Source organism: Lepus europaeus, chromosome 7 (genome assembly GCF_033115175.1).
Source record: "Lepus europaeus isolate LE1 chromosome 7, mLepTim1.pri, whole genome shotgun sequence".
Taxonomy (NCBI): Eukaryota; Metazoa; Chordata; class Mammalia; order Lagomorpha; family Leporidae; genus Lepus; species Lepus europaeus.
In genome coordinates, this window is record NC_084833.1 from 112,324,061 (window position 1) to 112,349,826 (window position 25,766).

The window sequence follows — 25,766 nt, forward strand, 5'->3', positions numbered from 1 at the left end:
CTTAGACAGCACCTTTCTTAGCTCCTCTAATAATGACTCTGTCCTTTGTTCTAGATCCTGTCTAGTGCACGTGAGCCTCATTCCTTTGTAATCATAACCTCTACTCTACCACCAATGGCTCTACTCCCAACCTGTGTGTACTGATGGTCCTCTTCCCCACTTAATGCTGTATAATTGTTCAGACCTGGTTAAGGCCACTCTTAGGATCATTGGTTACTATCCTCACCCTGTCTTTTATGACCTTGTCTAAATATGATCAGAGTCGGGGAACTTGGAAGGCTTCCATAACCTTGGCAACTCATGACGAGAGCCTAGGGTGGTTACTGGTGCCATAAACTAGAGTGTCAATTTGTTGGGTCAACAACAGGAGCCACTGTGCGCTTGCTCCTGATGTGGGATCTCTGTCCTTGATGTACTGTACATTTTGATTTAATGCTATAACTAGTACTCAAACAGTATGTTTCACTTTGTGTTTCTATGTGGGTGCAAACTGTTGTAGTATTTATACTAAATTGATCATCTGTATATAAATAGAATTGAAAATGAATCTTGATGTGAATGGAAGGGGAGAGGGAGTGGGAGAGGGGAGGGTTGCGGGTGGGAGGGAAGTTATGGGAAGGGGAAGCCATTGTAATCCATAAGCTGTATACTGGAAATTTATATTCATTAAATAAAAGTTAAAAAAAAAAACAATAGTCTATACTGCATATTCCATTATTTCTAAATTCACGTCCAGGTTTTTCTGCACTGAGTGCTAAAGAGCTGTTAAAACAGATGCAACAAGGCAGACCCAAACTCTCACTTTCATCTCTCAACAAACATTCTTTGCACTCAGCCCCTGCTTTTCATTTGCTTCTGGATTATCTATGCCACGCTTGTACTTGGGAGCCTGGGTGTGATATTCTCACCTGTGCTGCACTCACACCTTTACAAACCTAAGTACTGATTCGTTGCCAACCTGTCCTTCATCATCCCTCCATCAACACCATACCCTTACCCAGCCCCCAAACACTAAGACTTTTTATTAGAAGACTTTGTGATTCGGTTCTACTTCATCATTTTCAATTTTTAAAATACCATCATTGGTAAACCTTTTCTACATAATACTACCACATCTTAACATGTATGCTACTGCCAATGATAAAGATGTCTTTTGTAGACATATTGATTCTGTAAGTTGCGCATGTCTCAGAGAGAGCCTATTACTGTACGGAGTCAACATTACAAGCCACGGTTTCATTTTATTGCTGTTCTTCTGTTCAAGTACTTATGCTAATAAATTATGGATTTAAGGATTCACTGAACTTGAAGTTCTCATCACCAAACTCAATTCTTATTATTATCGACATATATTCACATAGAAATCCAAGAATGGCAGATTCAAGTCTTCAGCATTTACACCTCTGAGATGAAAATGTTATCAAGGCTCACGAGTCCCTAAGTGACAAAGATATCATAAATAATCAACTTATCCCAAAGAGGGTAGAATATACTGGTGAAAATATCTTTCCAATCTCACAGAATTAATTTTATTTTCAATTTTATTTCATTATAACTGTCACAAAACATACATTTTTATGGCTTACAATGCAATGTAATATCTCCTCTGGAAAAGAGAGAGGACTCTGGAAAACCTTTTAGTGGATCGAGATTTGGTAATTTTTATTATAAAATATATAATTATATAATTTTTATCATAAATATTTCAAAAAATACAGGAAACAAACAATGAAGACTTAAATGATCATGGAACAAATTTAACAACATTTAAAGGGCATACTTGAAGGACACAGTGATAGAAGGACAGACAGAAACACACACACACACTCACAGAGAGAGAATCAGAGAGAGACAGAGACAGAGACAGAGACGATTCACTTCCTCAAATGCCTGCAGTAGCCAAGGCTGGTTCAGGAAAAAGTGGGAGCACAGAACTCATCCTCATCTCCCTGGTGGGTGGCAGGGGCCCAAGCACTTGAAGTATCATCTGCTGCCTCTCAGGGTGCAACAGCAGAAAACTGTATTGGAGGGGCCAGCATTGTTGTACAGTGGGTTAAGCTGCTTCCTGAGATGCCAGCATCCCAAATGAGTGCTTGTAAAAATACTGACTGCCCCACTTGTGATCTAGTTCCATTACTCATGATACTGGAAAGCAATAGAGGGTGATCCATGTGCTTGGACCCCTGACAGCCACATAGAAGACCCAGATGGAGTTAGTTATAGGCTCCCAGCTTCAGCCAGGCCCAGCTTTGGCCATTGCAGCCATTTGGGGAGTGAACCAAGAAATGGAAGATTCTCTCTCTTTCTATCTCTATCTCTATCTCTCTTTCTGTAACTCTGCCTTTCAAATACATAAGTAAATCTTAAAAAAACAAAAACAAAAACAAAAAACAGAATTAGAGGAAGAGGGGCCGAGTCGTAAACTGTCACTCTCACATGGGATGAAGGTGTTGCAAGTGGTGGTTTAACCTGTTGTGCTCTTGCATAAATTTAACAGTTTCCAACATTTTGCCTTATTTGCTTAATACACACACACCACACAAAATTACAGACTTGGACATATATACTATTTTTAGAGCAAGGATGGCTGTATTGACATCACATAATGTGTAACTCATTACAAATATCATAAAATGAGGGGAGAAAGGCATATTATTATGTAAAAGAAATAATTCAGTGAAGGTAACATTAATATCCATATGCCAAATAACATGACATTACACATTTATTTTATATATACATAAACTTTTCAAATGTTAATGAATTATGTGGAACATGAATATTTATTGCTGTATTAAAATCAAAATTTTTTTTTTCTTTGACATGATGTTGTCTTGGGATCGGCATTGTGGCATAGCAGGTAAAGCCTCTGGGTGCAAAACAAGCATCCCATATGGGTGCTGGTTCAAGCAGCAGAAAATGGCCCAAGTGCTTGGACCCAAACTTCCATATGAAAGCTCAGGAAGAAGCTCCTGACTCCTGGCTTCTGCCTAGCGCAGCCCCTGCTCTCTCTATCTCTCTCTCTGTCTCTCTCTCTCACTGTAAATTTGACTTTCAAATAAATCTTTTGAAAAATGATGTCTTAAGTTCATAAAAAGCTACATTTTGAACCTCAGTAAGTGTTCAAATCAGGAATTTTGTGTAAAGATTATAAAGTGAAAGAAATTATACAGAAAGTTTCATTGGATTTAAATTACTCAGAGGAGACTCAATATCTCATTAATAAACCATTGTTAATTAAATACCAGGGTTCTCCTTTCTCAAGTCTTGTTGGTTGTAAGCCTAACAAGCAAGGAGGCTGATGCAATGGAAAAGGCAGGGATTTGGAATCAAGCTGACCTAGATTTGAGTTCAAGTCCTGGCTTTTACAAACTATGTGACCTTGAGCAGTCCCTTTAAACTCTGAGGACAATGTTTTCATTAGTGATCTGAAGATAAATGTGCCAAATTACAGGTATTTGTTATAAAGATTATATATAAATAAATACAATGTAACCATCTCAGAATATAGCACATGAAGTGCTCAACACAAAAATCTCCTAAATTAGATTATCACAGGATACAGAGTTGACTATAACTTGTGCACAGGAAATGCTTATTAGCAATACTGATCTGAATAATGAGGAGCATCTTGGAGAAGAGTATTGACGGTAATCTGGTTAGCTAAAATTATGAAGGCAGGGGTTGGCATTGTGGTTCAGCACATTAAGCTGTTCCACTTCCTATCCAGCTCCCTGCTAGTACACCTGGGAAAGCAGAAAATGATGCTGTTTAGGCATTGGGTCTCTGCCACCAACATGGGAGACTGAGCTGGAGTTCTAGGCTCTTGGCTTTGGCTTGGCCCAGTGACTGTCCTGGCCATATAGGGAGTGACCCTGCAGATGGAAGATCAATCTCTCTCCCTCAATCTGTAATTCTTTCAAATAAATAAATAAATATTTAAAATAAAATAAAGTAAAACTCTTAAGGCAAACAGGACATAATGCGAATTGTACTATTTGATATAGATGATCTAAACTTTTGGTTATTTTAGTAAAGTGAATGATAAGAATGCAAGAACACAAATATTTATACTTCATGATACACAACTGTGGACATAAACTACTGTTGCTTAAAACTTTAAATAACTGGCTGGCGCCGTGGCTCACTTGGCTATTCCTCTGCCTGCGGCGCTGGCACCCCGAGTTCTAGTCCTGGTTAGGGTGCTGTGTACTAGTTCCGGTTGGTCCTCTTCCAATCTAGCTCTCTGCTGTAGCCCAGGAGGGCAGTGGAGGATGGCCCAAGTGCTTGGGCCCTGCACCCGCATGGGAGACCAGAAGGAAGTACCTGGCTCCTGGCTTAGGATCAGCGCAGCGTGCCAGCCATAGTGGCCATTAGGGGAGTGAACCAACGGAAGGAAGACCTTTCTCTCTGTCTCTCTTTCACTGTCTATAACTCTCTTTCTGTCTCTCTCTCTCTCTCAATGTCTAACTCTGCCTGGCAAAAAAATTAAAAAAAAAAAACTTTAAATAACTATTAAACATTGTACTCAACTAAGGCCTCAATAACGTTCATATTCAAAAAAAATCTTATTTAAAAATAGTCCTTATTATCAGCTAAAAACAATAAGGAGGAAAATAATAAAAGCAATTACACCTACAGGACCTTGGAAGCAGAAGAAGAAAGAAGAAAGGAAAGAAAGAGAGTGAGTGCTGTGGGAAAGGAGGGGAGGCCGAAGACCGTGAAAAAGAAGGGAGCATAAAGGATCAGTTGTGATGTCTACGAAAGACAGAGTGGATCACAAAAGCCTCAGAGATGGAATTGAGCAAATGGATTAACTTGGCCAAATCCCAGTCAGTATTTAAGTTCCTCAGAAACGTCACAGATGGACAATTTAGTCTCTACCCAAATCCTTCTTGCTGAATAGCTCACAAACTAGCTAAGATTTTGGTTGTTACTTGGATAGTTCTGATTTTTGGAAGAGTGCTCCTTACTGGAGGAAAGATGTGCCATTGTGGAGCTTTCTCCCATCCAACCTATTTGTGCCATTAGCAAAGACCACTACAGCTTCAATAATTAACCCCAGCTCTTCCATGTGTAAGCTACTTGTCCTCCAATATCTATGACCAGTCTCTATTCTCTTCTCTTGCTTTGTTTTCATTTGAAAATATTTCTTAGATTGTATATGTATGTGTTTATTTTCTGTCTTTGAGACTGAAACCTAAATCGAATGAGGGCAAGGACTTTGTGATTTTTGCTCCTCTGTTAATCATCCAAAATCAGAAAGGTTTCCAGGCAAGCACTGGAGATTTGAAAAATATTTGTTAAAAGAAGGATCAAATGAATGAACAAATCAATAGATGTAAGATTTCTTCATCTTTCTTCCTTTTCATGACCACCATCCTCAGAATATACTTTAAAATGCCAATGACCTATTGGAAAGTGATATTCACAAAATAAATTACATTCAAGTAGAATAGTCCATTTTTTATAGTGGAAATGATGACTAGAATAATTCTTATTCTAAATACTAAATGGTTTCTAATGCAGACATGGAAATGTGACTGTTTTTAGTAGTTATATTGTTTATGTATTTTGACTTCATTGTCATCAAAAGCCCTTAATTCTCTGCAGTTCATCATTGAGTTTCCCATTCTCTTCATTTGTAGAAGGACAGACTGTTATATCTACTATTTACATTTTAATCTCATTAAATATGTTTATGATTCAAGCCTCTAGCAGTCTTTGTGAATCATAATTCTATTACTCACTAAATCAATTCTTAAATCAGAACTTCACATAATCTGCCTATCTGAATGAGACTTCTTTGCTATTCTCATGCACATCACTGACATAATCCAGGAATGCTAAATCATGCAGTCATCAACCCACCTCCTGCACATGACTCCAGAAGAGTTTTATACATAGAGGTTGTGTGGTCTGTTGCCTGAAATGATGTGCCAGCGTGGTGGAATGAGATCGTTTCTGTTCCACCTCAGGAAAATGGTGGATAGAGGCAAATCACAGGGTGTTCGAGAACCAGGATCTTTGCAGGAAGTAGAAAACTACTATAGACTCCTGAGAGAAAAAAAAAAAAAACCTTGATATTTTAAAAATTATTATTCTAAGGGGCCAGCATTGTGGTGTAGTCAGTAAGATCACCACCTGCAATACCACTATCTAATCTGGGCACCAGGTCATGTCCTGGATGTTCCACTTCTGATCCAATTTCCTGCTATAAGCTGGAGAAGAATGGCAGAAGATGGCTCCTGCCACCCACATGGGAAACCCATATGACTGACTCCTAGCTTCAACCTGACCCCAGCCTGGCTGGTACAGCCATCTGGAGAGTGAACCAGCAGTTAGAAGATCTCTCTCTCTCTCTCTCTCTCTCTCTCTCTCTTTCTCTCTCTGTCTCTCTGTCTCTCTGTATCTCTGTAGCTCTTTCCAAACAAATAAATTTAAAAATAATTATTCTAATACAAAATAAAAAATGAATTCATCTCCCCAGATTGAAGCTACATTTTGCCAGACTTTTTAATGTATAATCACAGCTAATTAATGGTCTCCAAAGGCAGGGAATACAAAACTCCAGGGAGGTTATTAGTGACCTTAACTGAATGTGTGTAAGTTGTTGATAAGATTAGCCTATGTTTTTGCCATCTTAACCCACCACTTAAACCTAATGGTCTCACTCTTCCTTTATTTTTTTCTCTTCACTCCTCTTTCCACTGTTCTACCCTCTATGATCTACCCACAGTTGTTCTTCACTATATTACATCCCTAACAACCCCATCTCAATATCCTTAATATCTCAATATTTGGAATTTAGACAAAAACAACCACTTCTGTCAAAAGTTTAAAGACACTCCTCATCCTGCCCTCCAGGAATTTTGATTTTCCAATTAGCATCATCCCATCTCAAAGACAGCCCTTAACTCACACGTTAGTCCTCAAGCATTCTCAAAATTTATTTGTTCAATATAAATTGTGCTATTTGTTTGCCCTCTGTCAGTACTTTTTTCTCAAATACATTTCCAAAGAAAATCATGCTATTTGATAATCTCCAAAAAAGGGTCAGCCATTATGAAGTATAAAATATATTTTTGTAGGCCAGCGCCATGGCTCAATAGGCTAATGCTCCACCTGCAGCACCGGCACACTGGGTTCTAGTCCTGGTCGGGGCGCCAGATTCTGTCCCAGTTGCCCCTCTTCCAGTCCAGCTCTCTGCTGTGGCCCGGAAGTGCAGTGGAGGATGGTCCCAGTCTTTGGGCCCTGCACCCGCATGGGAGACCAGGATAAGCACCTGGCTCCTGGCTTTGGATCAGCGTGGTGCACCGGCCACGGTGGCCATTGGAGGGTGAACCAACAGAAAAGGAAGTCCTTTCTCTCTGTTTCTCTCAGTGTCTACTCTGCCTGTCAAAAAATTTAAAAAAATTAAAAAAATTAAAAAATTAAAAATATATTTTTGTGAACAACCATGAACTTGCTTTACTGGAAGGAAAGTGAAGTTGCAATGGGCTCTTGGCAACCTTTCATCTGGTTGATTTTCCTTACTCCTTTTTAGAACCCACATTTTCAAGATGACTACCTTCCCCCAACAACTTTTCTCAGTGCATTCTTCACATCCTTGTTCCTCAGGCTGTAGATCAGGGGGTTCAGCATGGGGATCACGGTGGTATAGAAGACAGATGATACCTTCTCCTCTTCCATGGTAACACTGGAGGGGGGCTTGAAATACATGAATGTGATAGACCCAAAAAAGATGCCCACAGCCATGAGGTGGGAGCTACATGTGCCAAAGGCTTTTGACCGTCCCTCAGTGGATCGAATGCGGAGGATACTAGACAGGATGAAAGCATAAGAAATGAGAATAGCCAGCGTAGGTGCTAAGGTGTTAACTCCTCCAATAATAAACAGCAGTATCTCATTGATGTGAGTGCTGGAGCAAGACAGGGTCAGTAAAGGAAGAATATCACAAAAGTAATGACTGACAACATGAGACCCACAGAATGACAGCATTGACATGAAGGTAGTATGGACTGTGGCCCCAAACAAACCCAGGAAGTATACCACAGCCATCATGATGGAGCAGACCCTATGGGACATGACAATATTGTAAAGCAGTGGGCTACAGATAGCAGCATAACGGTCATAAGCCATGGCTGTCAGCAGGTACCCTTCGGCAATTACAAAAATAAGGAAGAAGTAAAGTTGAGCCATGCACTCCAGAAAGGAGATGATGTTCTCCTCTGACACGAAGTTCACCAGCATCTTAGGAGTAATGACAGAGGAGTAACAGAGGTCAATGAATGATAAGTGACTGAGAAAATAATACATTGGAGAATGAAGTTGAGAGCTGATAGAAATTAAGAGGATCATGCTCAAGTTCCCCACTACTGTAACCACATATATTCCCAGGAAAAGAAGGAAGAGGGGCAGCTGGAGCTCTGGGCAGTTTGTTAACCCTTCAAGGATAAAGTCAGTCACTGAAGAATGATTTGAAGCAGCCATCTCTCACAAGAGATCTGTAGGAGGAAATGAAGGGGGCATTAGTCTTGGTTCCTGATTCCCAAAGCAGAATGGAATGCCCCTCTTGGTTGACTCCATCCCTGATAGCTCCATCTATCCCATAATTTGATCCTTTTCAGGGACTTCTTAAAGCTGAAGTACAATGACTCTGATTGTAACCCGGAGCCTGGATTCTGCCCAACCTTCTTGAATGTTGTTCTTAACTCTGCATACTTTTATTTTGTTCCCAGGCTTAAGTCCCAAATTACCTCACTTTTATAGAAAGCACAAACAACCCTGACCTAATTACATTTTTGTAAATACCATTAAAATAAGACTGCTTACCCTTTTATTCAGAGCATATCCCAATATAGCCTTCAGATTTGATAAACATGGCTTCCAGTCTAGTTCTAATGATTTCAGAGTAGCTCATTTCCATTTCCTGATTTATCTACATGAATGAATATAACTAACAGTCTCTAAACCTGGAGCCTAAGAAACGTTTTAAAATCTCTAAATTATAGGAATCACTCAAATCAGTGTGGACATGACTAACAAAATAATAGAACTGAGGTGCTAATAGCTATTAGACTTCAGTTTGAACTTTTTTCTGTTGCAGAAACAGCAAAGTAAGGTGAACTTTTAGGTGTAATATCTGAACCTCCAACAAATCAGTGCCTCCCTCCTTGTCTTTCTCTGTTATGCATGACTTCACACCAAACTTTCAAACCTGTTAGATCAGAACTAGAGAATTCCTTGTACATTGACTTAGTTTCCCCTGATGTTTAATCCGAATTGAAACAATAAGTGTTGCCTAAGTCATCAAGAATAATACATTTTCATTTGGTCATTTGAAGGACTAACCATTAATTAGAACATTTAAATAGAATCAATCCAAACCCCATGTACAATTTATACAACCTGCTGAGGATTGCCATTCACTTACCTTAAGACATTTACCATCAAAAACTTGAATCCTAGCATTACTTGGAAACGTTGGTGTCTGACTTAGAAATATACAACAACTAATTCCCAAAGGTTTACAAAATCTCTCAAGATTTGGTTCTGTGTGCCATACACAATTAACAAAAAAACAAATTAGAGCTCCACATAATCACTGAAAGATTCATCACCCAAGAGATTTATCTCTGTTAGTAAAATTAAAGCATAAATAAAAATAAAAATGTATATTTTGTCCTCCTAAAAAACCTTAGAATTTGCCAAGAGTTTTGAAAACCATCATTCTCTTAACAAACTTTCCTGCCTTAATCTCTAGACTAGTTACTTTCAGACAGTTTCAAAATGAATTGTAGTTAGGGAAGGCTCCTGAATTTTTCCAGTTTAATAAGCTGTAATAAAAGTTGATAAGGGAACACACACCCTTACTTATAATTGTTTCTGGAGCATATCTTATTGAAATATTCTTTCCCATGAAGAAATAACTTTATAATTTAATTAGTCAGACCACCTATTAAAACTCCTGCTTTCTACTTTGTGACACCATGTCAGATAATTTTATTTATTTATGTAGCATAATAATTAGAATAAATTGTAACCTTCTCACCATATGACATTACCTTATTAATCGTCCTTTCTTATACTGCCCTTCTATTTCTGGTCCATAGAAATGTTCACATAAGTTAGAGATACTTCATTTTTACAGTTTCTTACAAAGCACTTGCAAAACTTTCTCAAGAATTTTTGGGGGGATAGGAACTTCAAACTAGCAATGTAATTTCTTTACTGATTATATATTTATTCAGATCAGTTTTTAAATGAGGTTTTTATACTATACAAACAGTTGTATATTGTTACAAATAGTTGTCTATTGCATCTAAGCTTTCAAATATCATTTTTTGAAGGCAGAGTGACAGACGAGGGCGAGGTAGAGGGAGACAGAGAGTGAAAGTGAGAGAGCGAGAGTCTCTCATTTGCTAGTTCACTCTCTGAGATGGCCTCAAGGTTTAGAGTTGGGCCACACTGAATCCAGGATCCGGGAACTCCATCTGTCTCCCACATAGGTGGCAGAGACACAAATACTTGGGCCATCCTCTTCCTTCTCAGGTGCATTATCAAGGAGCTGATCAGAAGTGGAGCAGCCAGCCGGCGCCAGGGCTCACTAGGCTAATCCGCCGCCTACGGCGCCGGAACTCCAGGTTCTAGTCCCGGTTGGGGCGCCGGTTCTGTCCCAGTTGCTCCTCTTCCAGTCTAGCTCTCTGCTGTGGCCCGGGAAGGCAGTGGAGGATGGCCCAAGTGCTTGGGCCCTGCACCCCACGGGAGACCAGGAGGAAGCACCTGGTTCCTGGCTTCGGATTGGCGCAGTGCACCGGCTGTAGCAGCCATTTCAGGGGTGAACCAAGGGAAAGAAGAGCTTTCTCTCTGTCTCTCTCTCTCACTGTCTAACTCTGCCTGTCAAAAAAAGAAAAAAAAGTGGAGCAGCCAGTACTTGAACTGGCACTCCTATATGGGATGCCAGCATTTGCAAGCAGAAGCTTAACTAGCTGACCCCTCAGATTCCTTATGGGAAATCATTCATGGTATTGTGAGAATGTTTTTTGCTTTGCTTCATCTTTTAAGTTATGTCCCCTTTCTCCATTCTTGATACTTATATGAATCTCCATTACTTCTTGATTAATTTTAACAGAATTATTTTCTACTTTATTGGTCATTTGAGTAGTCAACTTTTGATGTTTTATTCCTGTTTTTGTATTTTTCACATTTTTCCTCTTCTAATATTATTAAACTATTATAGCATTTTATAATATTATAGTATGAATATTATATTAGTATTAAAATAATATTGTTCTTTCAATTTACCTTAATGCTTACATTCTAACCCTGACACACCAGTTTCAAAATGGCTGTTGCCTCTCTAACCACTACTCAATGTCTTTCAAGTTTTACTATATATGTTTCGATTGTCATTCAGTTCTGAACATTTTCTAATTCTCATTTTGAACTACTTCTTGCACTATGGAATATTTGGAAGTGTTTCACAGAATTCAAAATGTAAGGAAGGTAAATGCTTTTATTATTTCTTATTTTAATGTATGATAATGGAGACTATTGTCTTCATGTCACTTCTTTGTATTTGTTGAGACAGAATAAGCATTAGTTCATAAGCAAATTCTGCATGTATTTAAAAGTGACAAAATATATTTCATTGTTGAATTCAAGACCTATATGTAACATCTGCAGAGCTCGTTCATTAACTTGGTTGTACAAAGAGGATATTTCCTTTTCAGACCCCTTTATCTATAAATTCATGAGAGGTTTATAAAAATCTCACACTGAATCTTAATGAAGAATGGGGTGGGAGTGTGCATAGGAGATGGGATGGTTTGCGGGTGGGAAGGGGGTTATGGGAGGAAAAATCACTATAATTGAAAAGTTGTACTTTCTAAATTTATATTTATTAGATAAAAGTTTTCTATTAAAATAAAAAAGAAAAAATCTCATACTACGCTTTTAGAATCGGTAAATTCTTAAAATTCTGACAGATTGTGCATATTTTGAGAATGTTGGTAAGTGTATATCAAAACTATTTCATCTTGTTATTTATATTAGCATGCAATGATTTACTTCCAATATTAATATTTAAAGTCTATTTCATTTGTTTTAATTTAATTATGGAGTTAATTTAGTAGGTTTTGTATTTTGTAAGAAATTTGTTGATACATTAGATTCTCAGGGTCACAGCAAACACATGATAATTACTACAATACAATATTCATCAATTCCCATGTTAACATGATATTAATAAAAAGAGAACAGATTCAATGTAGTTCATAGATAGAAGTCTTTTTAAAATATTTTGTTTATTTATTTATTTATTTATTTGAGAGGTAGAGTTACAGACCATGAGAGGGAGAGACAGAGAGAAAGATCTTCAATCCACTGGTTCGCTCTCCAACTGGCTGCAACAGCCAGAGCTGAGCTGATCTGAAGCCAGGAGCCAGGTGCTTCTTCCTGGTCTCCCATGTGGGTGCAGGAGTCCAAGCACTTCGGCCATCCTCCACTGCCTTCCCGGGCCACAGCAGAGAGCTGGACTGGAAGAGGAGCAGCCGAGACTAGAACCGGCGCCCATATGGGATGGAGGATTAAGCTAGTACGCCATGGGGCCGGCCCCTCAGTCCTTTATTCTTAATTGATTTTTATTTCTCCTTCAACATTAATCTTTTATGAAAAGAACATAGCTGTACTGGGGAAGGATTGGGAATTGTGTGGCTTCTGGACCCCTCCCAGTCTGAAAGTCTCATTTAAATATTGTGCTTAGTTAATTTGCATTTCCTATTTTTACTTATATATTTGAATGATTACTACTATTATACTTTTTTATTCTTTTTTTAACTTTTATTTAATGAATATAAATTTCCAATGTACAGCTTATGGATTACAATGGCATCCCCCTCCCATAACTTCCCTCCCACCCGCAACCCTCCCCTATCCCACTCCCTCTTCCCTTCTATTTACATCAAGATTCATTTTCAATTCTCTTTATATACAGAAGATCAATTTAGTATATATTAAGTAAAGATTTCAACAGTTTGCACCCACATAGAAACACAAAGTGAAACATACTGTTTGAGTACTAGTTATAGCATTAAATCACAATGTACAGCACATTAAGGACAGAGATCCCACATGAGGAACAAGTGCACAGTGACTCCTGTTGTTGACCCAACAAATTGACACTCTAGTTTATGGCGTCAGTAACCACCCTAGGCTCTCGTCATGAGTTGCCAAGGCTATGGAAGCCTTCCACGTTCACTGACTCTGATCATATTTAGACAAGGTCATAAAAGACAGGGTGAGGATAGTAACCAATGATCCTAAGAGTGGCATTAGCTAGGACTGAACAATTATACAGCATTAAGTGGGGAAGAGGACCATCAGTATACACAGGTTGGGAGTAGAGCCAGTGGTGGTAGAGTAGAGGTTATGATTACGAAGGGATGAGGCCCAAGTGCACTAGACAGGGTCTAGAACAAAGGACAGAGTCATTATTAGAGGAGCTAAGAGAGGTGCTGTCTAAGCTACAATTAAGTTTTCTGATTGAGAGGCAAATAGAACCTGACAGAAGGGGCTTGATAATAATCTGTTGGTCTTTAGGCCTTGTAAGTTAAGAGGCCCAGACCTATCTATCTCTTCACATGGGGTACATCCTAAGGGAGGAGTGAACCTCCTAGGGGAAGGCACTCTGTTGACTTTCATTACTTGGCTGGCCTGGGAGGAGAGCTGGCCAGGTAAAGGCAGGGGGCATCTCTAACAAGAAATTTACAGTTCTGCCTGCAATGTTGCTGACCCTACTTGGCCGTCCTCTCAGCTGCGGTGGTCACTTTGAAAGTTGGGCTGAGTGAAGGGTTTTTCAGCTTAGAGACAATAAGATCTGTGGCTCTGACCTGGGCATCCTTCAAGTCCAGGGAAGGTCCATTTCCAGTGATTCAACTCTTGGCAGAGCTGCCAGGGCTCTTCACACACTGACTTCTGATGAAGCCCAGGCTTACCACATTGAAAGCCACTGCAGTGGACTGGCCTGTTGGGTCTCCTTGAGGGCAGATCACTGTACAGATCAGCCATTAATAGGCCTGCCACCCATTGCTTCTGATGCCTAGCTTTCTTTTCCTCCTGGTTTGTGTTAAAGCAGACCAGAGGATGCAAGTCAAGGGAGTGCCCAAGTTCCATCTCTAATCTTCAGTGGCCTGAACTACAAGTCTATAGTCACAGGCATGTTCTGTAGTAGTTTTTCTAAGGTAGACAATGCCCATGAGGAAAATTATATTCTCACTTTAAAACTTTCTTTCCCTTTGGTCTGAAAGGGAGGTTTTTTCTACTTACTGTTTACTTCGCTGATGGCGAAGTAAATCTAGCTATGAGATTATTATTTAAGTTCTTATTTTGGCTATGCTATTACAGAAAGATGTTAGCCATCTCTTTTATAAGGTCTAAAGATTAAATTGTGTGTCCTACAGATTCCTTCATAATAGAATTAGTTTCCTACCTTGAAGAGAATAGAGAAATGAAAGAACAAGTTGGGCTTAGAATAGAGAAATGAGGGAGCAAGGCCTAGATCGCTTGCTGACAATAGCAATATTACATGAATACTTAGCAAACAGTTTCAACCATTAGATAACAAGTTAAGAAAACATTTACCAGAAGGTCCAATGCCTTCTATAAATTTTAGAATCGTGTATTTGGAAACACCTCTTAAATATCTAACATGGTGTAGTTTGTTTAACCAGTAAACTTAAGCACAACCATATAAAATGTTTTTAGTTTCTTTCTACCAACAAGTTTAAAACATATGATACAGAGATTCAGGTCACATGAATTAAAATGTATCTTTGATTGATTTTAGCAGCTTAAATTTATGGACAATCTTATCTATCTTACCTAGGAGGAATTCTAATACCCACACATGTTTCTGATGGATGTTAGAAGTGGGCCCACTCAACTCATGTCAACAAGAGACTTGAAACACCGCTGGGGACTCCACTAGCCTCCCCTCTACTAAGGAAGGTGGGAGGCTCTGCCTCAGATTGTATAACAAAGCTCAGTATTAAACTCCTCACTTCCTCTGGTGCTCAGCTGAATTACCAGTGAAATGTCTCAACGCAAGAAAGAAAAATAAACTGTGCCATATTTATTTAAAAATCCCTTGTCAGTACCTCACAAGTTCGTTATGACTGCATAGTTAATTCTCAGAGTTATTTTGGCTTTCTACAACCTATTGGAATTTATCTACATGTAGGTTGTATTTAAGCTATTTAAATTCATTTTCTTTTGAAATTCATTTTCAAAAAGGTGTAGCTAGGCAAATTAAAGAAGGTGTATTTTTCTGAAAACAAAGCAATCTCTTTTTGTATTTTGGGAAATTTCAAATGAACTACTAGTGATTTGGTTGAATTCACACTTTTGGTCACTTTAAATAGTGATGAAATATCTGAGGAGTGGATATATTTCTGCAGAGGGTAGCAAATGACACATACAATTTTCCTTATTTAAATAGATTTTTATTCAATACCAAAAGTGGTTTTATCAAAGGAAGCAGCAGGTAAAGTAAAATTAAAAAGGAATCTCCGACCAAGTTATACTATTTTATATAAATAGAACAATCTGAATGAAAAGCCAAGCATGTTGATCTTGGAGCTATTGTGTGAGGACTAAGAAGTAATTTCAAATCATAGGTTTTTAGTCTCTGGGATAAATATCATAGGGATTTAGCAATGCTGAATTTATAAAAATAATCAACATAAGCAATGACTTATGCTAAATTTCACAATATATAAGCATTGAGTAGAGATTAGAAAAATGGTAAAACATGGTTGGATTTGTGGCACAACACATTATTAAGCTGCTGCTTGCAAGGCTGGCATCCTATATGGATGCCAGTTGGAATCTCAGCTGCTCCAGTAGCAATCCACTCCCTGTTAATGTGCCTGGAAAAGCATCAGAAGATGGTCCAAGCATTTGTGCCCTTGCCACCCACATGGGAGACCATGATGGAGTAGTAGCAGATTCCTGGCTTTAATCTGCCCAAACTCCAGCCATTGAGATCATCCAGGGGATGAACCAATGAATAGACACACACACACTCTCTCTCTATCTCTATCTCTGTTTCTCCCTCTCTAACACTGCCTTTCGATTTAAAAAAATTAAAGCTTTTTAAAAAAATGATGGAGCCAACAATGTGGTGCTGGCAGGTTAAGCCACTGCCTGTTAACCAACATCATATATGAGCACTGGATCAAGCCCTGGCTGCTCCACTTAAAAGCCAGCTCCCTTCTGATGTGCCTAGAAAGGCAGTAGAAGATGTCCCAAGTACTTGGGCTCCTGCCACCCAGATGGGAGACTGGATGGAGTTCCAGATTCTAGATTTGGCCTCACCCAGTCCTGGCCATTGTGGACATTTGGGGAGTGAACAAGTGATAGAAGGTTCTCTTTCTCTCTCTCCCTGATCTTCTATTCTTCCTTCCTTTCTTTCTGTAACTCTGCCTTTCAAATAAATAAATATTTTAAAAATATTTAAAGGTAAAATACTATACATTATTATATCTTAGAAAATGTTTAACTCTGGGGCTGACGCTGTGGTGTAGCGGGTAGAGCTGCCACCTGCAGTGCCAACATCCTGTATGGGTACCGGTACAGTCCCGGCTGCTCCACTTTCAATCCAGCTCTCTGCTATGGCCTGGGAAAAAGTAGAAGATGGCCCAAGTTCTTGGGCCCCTGCCTAGAAGCAGCTCCTGGCTCCTGGCTTCGGACTGGCACAGCTCCAGCCATTGTGGCCAATTGGGGAGTGAACCATCAGATGGAAGTCCTCTCTCTTTCTCTCTCTGCCTCTCCTCTCTCTATGTGTAACTCTGACTCTGACTTTCAAGCAAATAAATAAATTTCTACAAAAAGAAGCAAAGAAAATGTTTAAATTCTCCCTCTTTAAGTCACATTTTAAAATTTTCAGAGTAGTCATAGTTCCCCTTTTTCTTAAATGGATAATATCCTAACATCCTACTCCTAAAAATACATTATCATAATTGGTTTTATTCAACAAATGTTCCTTTTAAATTATCATTGCTCCCTAGCCACATAGGTGGTGTTAATGCCTTAAATTACATGTGGAGAGTCAACAAAAATCAGTGATTTAATTGTTTCAAAATCATCCTGCCTTCTAGGTTTAATCATTCTTCAATGTCAAATAAGCCTTCTTTCTTACCTTAAATGATAAGCCTCTATCATATCCATTAAAACCCTATGATCTTCATGTGTTTAGGGTCTTCTACTTTATTCTTCTGGTTTTCAAACTGCTTCTTTGTAACTGGGGATTAAATTTCCATTAAACATTATCTTTAAAAGTTACTGTTTTATTAATTCTGATTCTTCACAAATGAGGCTGTTACCGGAGAATGGCAGGGTCCTTGTCTTCGCACAAGAAAGAATTCAGGCATGAGACAGAGAGTAAGTGGAAAGCAAATAACAAGGTTTATTAGAGCAGGGACATCCGTAAGAACAGATGGGCACCTCTCCAGACAGAACCTGAGAGAGAGTGCCAGGTTCACATTTTGGCTGGGGGTTTTTAAGGAGATGGGTTTTTGTCTTCCCAGGTCTTCTCCTGGAACAAAAGACTTTTTGAATGTAAATAGTAGAAATTCCTTTCTGAGTTTTCCCCCTGAAGTTATCAGACAGGAGGAAGCCTGGCTGGCACAGAGGAAGGATGAGCAGGACCCCCTGGAGGATCAGGATCTGGAGCAGGATAATGAAATGCAGATACTGGACTGCACCTGGAAGATTATCAGGCAGAAGGGGCAGGGACCCCCACCTGGAAGGTTATCTGGTAGAAGGGGCTGGGCAGGATGCAAACACTGGGCTGCCCCTGGAAGGTTATCCGGATGACTTTGGAATGCATATGCTGGACATAGATGTCTGCTTAGGCCGTTGTCGCACACACATAAGCTCATATCTGGCTTCCTTACCTAACGAGGCCTCTCTACACTTAATTATTAATGTATGGATCTCGTGTTCAAACACTTTTAGAACAGTGGAGGATAAGTATAACATTCTCCAGAACAGGACACAACTTGAGATTTAAATATTGTTTGGATCATCACTGACCATTTGACACACGTGGATCTCTTATTTATTAGCTACTTAATCTTTAGGTCATGACAAAAGGATCTATCCCATCAGTTATAAGACCCTGAAAACATTTAAAATCTTCTTGCTTTTGTTTTTTACATTCTGCAACAAAGTCAATTCCCTAACTAACTCAAGCCAATCATGTGCCAACTATCTTAGCTCAACAGTCCTCACAGCTTTTCCTACAAAAAGAAAGCCATGACACTGTTGTGATGACTTTTCAATAGCCTTTGAACAAATGTAGTGGAAGGTCATTATGAGAATCCAGGACAGGATACAAATTTCGATTGGATGTATTTAGACCATTTACCATGCATGAACCTCTTGTTTACTGGCTATTTATCCATTTGTCTTCTGGCTCATACTCTCATTTTCTCCCAAAACCCTGTTACATCAGGTAAAACATTCTGATATATTTCAATTTCATTTCTTTTTATTTTTTGAAAACTTTCACTTCTATAATTGAAACAAAAATTTCCTAACTATCCAAGTTCAACAGGCCTCCACTTACATACACACAAAAATTATTACTTAATATGATGCCCAACATGTTCTACTTAATAGGTAGCAGATAAAAATGAGAAAAAAAATCCACAATATGAACACAGAATGTTGGTTACTAGAGAACTGGAAGTATGCGGAAGACAAAGAGGGCTTGTGTTACAAACTATGGGAAGTCGAGTGTGATTTAGAGATTGTGACAAATATATTAAAATAATACGTTAAGAGTAGAAAAAGCAGAACACAGGTATATGGATACTTTGCATAATTCTAAAATTTTTGGTATGTAGTTTTAAACTACTCTAAAATTAAAAAGTTAAAAAATATAGATTAATTATATTTAAAATGTGACTATAGTTTATTTTAAGGATTCAAGAAATACATTTTAGCATCCAGTATTATTTTATTTAACTTATCAAATTAAACTCTTGGTTTCTTACCTGTTTCTTCAAAACTAAAAACAATTATGAATAGTTCTAAAGCATATTCAAATTTTGGTAAGTCTGAAAGTATCTTTAACATTACAGAGTGCTTTCTTGAAATTATTCAAAGAAATGAATTCTCTGAAATATGTGAACCAAACAGTAGCAAAATACCTGTGAATTTTAGGAGCAAATCAAATTTTCTTGTAGTTTTCCTTGTTTACATCATACAAAAGATAATCAAAATTATTAAAATAGGTAAACAATATAAATCTTTTAAGTTAGTTATCATGCTCTTGGTTTATGGATTTTGTTATATAATATTATTATTAATACAGGGAAATCATTTCTTCTACAATTATTAAACAATATCAGGTTGTTTTCATGAGAAGAAATGAATAAAATGAAATAAAGTCTATTAAGTAAATTCACCCAACATCTGGGAACAAAGCAGAGTCATCTTCCAAAATAGCATTGTTTTCTAAAATTTCATATTTAGAGAATCAGAGTTCATAAAATGAGGTGTACAGGAAATATATTATAAGTATAGAACATTTGAAATTTTGATACTGATGTTTTTTTCTTGCTGTTGTCTTTTAAAAAGCTGTGTAAGTTGTTAAAGATTCTGAGATTCAGAATACATATTGAAGATCTAGTATGTGCACTTCAACTAAACAATAGTAAATGTAACAATTCTGCCAGAATTAGTTTAATGCATACTGTTTACAACTGCAAAGTGCATTGTACTTAATAGTTCACATAGAAAATAACTGTATCTGTGAATTACTGACTAAGCGTATTCAATATAGAAACTTATTCCTTCACATGGAAAACATGTTGTTGAACTTACACATCATTACAAGTGCTAATAAAAACTGTCTGCCCAGTGAAATAATTTCAATCTTTTGATCCTTTACATTATCCCTTGTCACATCTTTTTTTTTTTTTTAAAAGACATTTATTTATTTATTTAAGAGGTAGACTTACAAACAGTGAGAGGGAGAGATAGAGAGAGAGGTCTTCTATTTGCTGGTTCACTCCCCAACTGGCCACAACAGCCAGAACTGTGCAAATTCGAAGCTAAGAGCCGGGAGCTTCTTCAAGGTCTCCCACGAGGGTGCAGGAACCCAAGCACTTGGGCCATCTTCTAAGTGCTTTCCCAAGCCACAGCAGAGAGATGGATCAGAAGAGGAGCAGCAGGGACTAGAACCAGTGCCCATATGGGATAGATTAACATACTGCACCACAGCACCAGCCACTAATCACTTCTAAGGAAAAATAAACTTAATAATGACAATGACAATTAAATTTAAAAGTAAAGTGAATAATGACAATGAAAATCAAGAGTTAAAACTCTTACTTAATGATGATCTCAAGCAGTTATAGGGTGAAGGAGAAATTGTATGTATGGTGAGAAGGAAAAGGAAGGGGAAAAAACCTCTAGAGGATAAAACATGGAAAAATCAAGAAAAGAGAATTTCCTTCAGAATGTTGGGAAAGCAATAGGAAAACAAAAGTTCCCCTAAAAATTGGTGATGAAATCCATAGAGTCTCTTTCCTGTAACTATGTACAAAAAAGTATAGTGTTTCTAATTAAAACTTGATACTGCTCAGGGATTTTCTCAAGACAATTTTAACATCTTTGTTCCTCAAACTGTAGATTAGTGGATTCATCATAGGAACCACAATGGTGTAAAAAACAGAAGAGACTTTTCCCTCATTCATTGACCAAGCAGAAGATGGCTTGAGATACATGAATGCACCTGATCCAAAGAACAGAGAAACAGCAACTATGTGGGAACTGCAGGTGCTGAAGGCTTTGGACCTGCCCTCAGTGGATCTGATGTGCAGGATGCTGGAGAGAATGAAACCATAAGAGATGAAGACCATGAGGCTGGGAACAATGATGTCAATGCCTGCTACAATGAAGATCTCTACCTCATTGATGTAAGTGCTGGTGCAGGAGAGCTCAAGCAAAGGGAGAACATCACAGAAGTAGTGGTTGATGGTGTTTGCATCACAGAAGTTCAGCCTGAGAATGCATCCAGTGTGGATCATGGCGTGAGAAAAGGCAGTCAAGTATGAACCAAGCATAAGGTTGAAACAGACTTTAGGGGACATGATTGTGTTGTATAAAAGTGGCTTGCAGATGGCCACGTATCGATCATAGGCCATGGATGTCAGCACATAGCATTCAGAAATGACAAAAAAACCAAAGAAGTAGAACTGTGTCATACATCCTATGTAAGAGACACTATTCTTCTTCAATACAAAGCTCATCATCATTTTGGGTGTAATTACAGAGGAATAACAGAAGTCTATGAAAGACAAATTGAAGAGGAAAAAGTACATGGGAGTGTGCAGGTGTGAATTCAGCACAATTAAAATGATCAAGCCCAGATTTCCAAAAGAAGTGATCATGTATGTGACTAGAAACAAGAAGAAAAGGGGCAGCTGGAGGTCTGGTTGGTCGGTTAACCCCATTAGGATGAATTCTGTCACAAAAGAGCCATTTGTGTGTGCCATTACTCTCTAAGTGAATCTGTGGACACAGGAAATAAGAATGACCTTAGAACACCCCTCTTTCAACAATATTTTCACATATTCAGTGAGAGTTCAAAGTTGTAAGTCTCTAAGTCTACCCCAACAATAAGTCATAGCACTGCCTTTACCAGGCAATATTGTCATCCTGTTATTCAAGCCCTACAAGCTAAACAAAGCAAAAAGCCCTCCTATGAGAAAGTCAATGATTTCATATGCAAATATGATTGCTGAGAAGGTGCATGGAAAGGATAGAGGGCAGATCTGGACACAATGGTCCCTCTCCTCTCATTATTTTGTCATATGCTTGGAGTTCCTTCCTTACAAATAAAATCAGAAAAATAATTGGTGCAACCACCAATGCAGATTAGAATATTCCGGAGTGAGCTCCCTAAACAATTTCTAATGAAACTAAGGAAACTTTAGTCTATAAGTGATTGGTTGCTGCCTATTGTCAGAGAATCAGAGTTATGAAAATAGAAGAGTGATAATTCTGACCATGCAGAGGGAATCATCTTATTAAGAAGGTACAACCCTTGTGGCCAACATGTGTTGAATATTCTCTGATCTCCTTTCAAATAGAATCTTCTGCAACAATCATGAGACTAAGTATTTCATGAAATAAAAAGAAAACAGAGATCCTTGGATTTTACTTATAAAAATTCTATGTTAATATCAAGGCACTGATAGAGAAATCTTGGATAACCTCCCTGTATTTGAGATTCATCACAACCAAACTCATGTAAGGAAAGAAGACGATGTTTGATCCAGAGGTCATTAGGAGGGAAAAACACATAGGGTTGATTAAAGATCACCAAGTTGTAGTTATGAAAGATGAATGATTTCTGGAGACATAATGAATAGCAATGTAACAATAGTTAATAATAACATATAATATAATATATATGATATATAAGTAACAATAGTTAATATGAATAATTATACATGGTATTTTCTAAGACAATTCATTTGAAAATTAATCTTCTAAATACATGCACAAAAAACACAAAGGGTGTGCCTAAGAAGGGATGGATATCATACTTAATTTGATCATTATGATTGTTACACATTAAGTACGTATTTCAAAACATATCGTCTACCTCACATATACATATGTATAAAATTTTGTTTCACTGATATTTCCATAAAAGCATCAAATAAAAAGGAAGAAATGAATGTGAACAGAATCTCAAACTCACCTTCAACAGGCAAGAAATCCTCAGTGTTTCCTTACTGCTATTAAAACGGTGGTCCTGCTGAGGCCAGTGTAAAGCTCTGTGACTTTGCTACATTGGAAGCTAAGTGTAGTAAAGAATTATTTTTCATAGTCCTTAATAACTTGTCAGAACTGCTGGCCACAATTCATGATTATAATTTTTGGCATCTCAAGTACCAAGGGAAACTAAACAACATGTGTCATAAGGACATTTGCCACCTGATGAGGCACTAGGAGATTTAACATGTTTAATGATATGATGCACTTGATTATAAGAGGGGTAAAGGTTGCTAATTCTCTTCCCAGGGAACACATTCTAGGTAGCAAAAAGCAATAAGGAGATGGTAGATGCATATCAGATCAAGATCTTCCTTTATTTAAAGAGTGATTCAATATATTACTCAAGTTTTCACTTCACTCCAAAGAATATTTTTCTCCCACAGGAGAGCCAGAAATAAGTGTTCTCCATCATCTACAACTCTGTAGGGAAATGGATTGCCCCCCAACACTTTTCAAACATATTTAACGGAAATTTCCCTTGGGTTCTGTCTATCTGCTTCTTTGCTTCTTTATATGAAATTTTTCAAGATTTCATAGTATCTCTTTTAATGGGGTATTGTGATGTTAAGACAAAACATTAGGCAGCTCTCTGCTGTGGCCCGGGAGTGCAGTGGAGGATAGCCCAAGTACTTGGGCCCTGCACCCGCATGGAAGACCAGGAGAAGCACCTGGCTCCTGGCTTCGGATCAGCGCGGTGCGCCAGCCACAGCGGCCATTGGAGGGTGAACCAACGGTAAAAAAAAGACCTTTCTCTCTGTCTCTCTCTCTCTCACTGTCCACTCTCCCTGTCAAAAAATAAAAATAAAAAAAAAATAAAAAAATAAAACATTAGGCTGGCGCCTCAGCTCACTTGGCTGAATCCTCTGCCTGCGGCACCGGCACCCTGGATTCTGTCCCAGTTCCTCCTCTTCCAGTCCAGATCTCTGCTGTGGCCCGGGAAGGCAGTGGAGGATGGCCCAAGTTCTTGGGCCCTACACCCGCATGGGAGACTAGGAGGAAGCACCTGGCTCCTGGCTTCGGATTGGCACAGTGCGCTGGCTGTAGTGGCCATTTGGGGTGTGAACCAACGGAAGGAAGACTTTCCTCTCTGTCTCTCTCTCTCACTGTCTAACTCTGCTTGTCAAAAAAAAAAAAAAAAAAAAAAAAAAACTCTGCTTGTCAAAAAAAAAAGACAAAACATTAAATAAAAATGGTTGGAATACTGCTGGCATTTGGTAAATATTCAACTGTCAGTTGTGAAGATCGATGGTTATAGACTTAGGATGGATATTGTTTTCATAAAGTCATTTTACATTGAAAATATCAAAAGCCTAAAGTAAAGTACAATTGATGGAAGATATTTTGTTAAATAAACCAACACAGAAAGACAAACACTGTGGTTTTCAATTCTATATAAAAGTAAAAAGGTTAATCTCTAAGAAGATATTAAAAAAAGAGATTATTTCAGAATATTAAGGATAGGAGGGTGACACGGAGGGATTTTTTAACAGGAACTGAAGTACAGTCAGATAGAAGGAATAAGACTATATTCTAGAGCACTGTAGGGTGATGACAAACTACTAATTTAAAATCCATTAGAATAGGAGATTTGAAGTTTCCAAACACTGAGAAATATTAAGAAAATGAAAATAAAAATTATACTCATTTTACCCTTACACATGGCAGTGATATTCTGGATTGTCATATTGAACCCATGAATAGACAGTTACTCTATGTGCATTTAATGGGGATATTTTAAAATATAAAAAATGCATTGAATAAGCATAATCTACAAGCATCATAGCTTAGCCTACCTTAAACAGTCTCAGAACATTTACATTAGTCTATAAGTTTTCACCCCAAGGAGTACCATCTAATAACCCTATCCCCCAAAATGAAAATTCAAAGAATGATTTATTTTCAATCTTACTGTTTTCATATGATTTAAGTCATAAAATAATGACTTGAAATTCTAAAGCTAGGGATTTCTGTTTTGAATATCTGATTGTTTCTGCTGTATCCTTCATAAAAATTCTCAACATCAACATCTGGCTTTCTTTTAATTAATGTATTTCTCCCTAATTCATATACAGCTTGCTGTAAATGACTTACAAGTTTATAACATATGTTGATTCTGTCATTTTTACCACTTTGTTACTAAATATAATACAGAGTACAGTGTAGGCACTCTCAAACATTTCTGGAAATTGTGTTGTTCTTTAGCTAAAATTCTTCAGAATCATCTCCACATTTATCACATAGTGAATATATGGCTTACAAAAACAATGACTTCCATACTTTTCTCAACACCATCACACAAATACACAATTAGTAAAGTTGTAAGAGTGCTATACTGCTGAATTGTAGTGTGTCCTAACAGCTGTTCTAACATTTCCCCTCAGAAACACTGCTGTTTAGTCCATCACACTGCAGCTAGCACAGGCTGTGAAAAAACAGCTTTGTCCCTCCAGAGGTCAAGAACATTCAGGAAAAGAAATATCAGCATGATGACAGAACATGAGGTCCAAATTTTCAAAACCCCATCTCAGGAAGTTTAGCTGGAAACTATACACATATAAGAGTACCTAAAATCTAACCTTGAAAACGGGCCTGAGAAACCTCTGTGGACAACAGAGTGGAGTGGTCTTAGAAAGGGTAGGAAAATGATATTCCTCGATGATGTCAAGGCTTCCCCTCTGCTAAGCTAGCATAGTGTCTCACAGAGAAGATTCTCCATAGCCAAAGTTCCTGCAATGCAGCATTCATTTTCACCAGGATTCCAAGAAGTTTCCCTGAAAGCCCACTCCAGTCTAACCTCATGTGGAGCCCAGTAGGTAATTACACAGCTGGGGCACCAGCAAACAGATAGAAACAAATCAAGGATGTGAAGCCCACAGTGTCTAGTGCACAGATCTTGGTAACAGGTC

The 25,766-nt window shown here is 38.1% G+C and overlaps 2 protein-coding genes across 2 annotated transcripts; both read right to left on the reverse strand.

The window, feature by feature from the left end:
* Positions 1–7,566: 7,566 nt before the first annotated feature.
* LOC133764740 (olfactory receptor 8D2) lies at positions 7,567–8,499 on the reverse strand. Its single transcript, XM_062198425.1, has one exon. The coding sequence runs from the start codon at positions 8,491–8,493 to the stop codon at positions 7,567–7,569; it is 927 nt and encodes a 308-aa protein (XP_062054409.1). The 5' UTR covers positions 8,494–8,499.
* A 12,137-nt stretch (positions 8,500–20,636) lies between these two features.
* LOC133763511 (olfactory receptor 8B8-like) lies at positions 20,637–21,569 on the reverse strand. The gene has a single exon (XM_062197236.1). It carries the CDS (start codon positions 21,567–21,569, stop codon positions 20,637–20,639), a length of 933 nt encoding a protein of 310 aa, XP_062053220.1.
* Positions 21,570–25,766: the final 4,197 nt, after the last annotated feature.

Excerpts from the sequence above, each read along its gene's own strand:
- LOC133764740 (XM_062198425.1), bottom strand. The coding sequence starts at position 8,493 with ATGGCTGCTTCAAATCATTCTTCAGTGACTGACTTTATCCTTGAAGGG.
- LOC133763511 (XM_062197236.1), bottom strand. The coding sequence starts at position 21,569 with ATGGCACACACAAATGGCTCTTTTGTGACAGAATTCATCCTAATGGGG.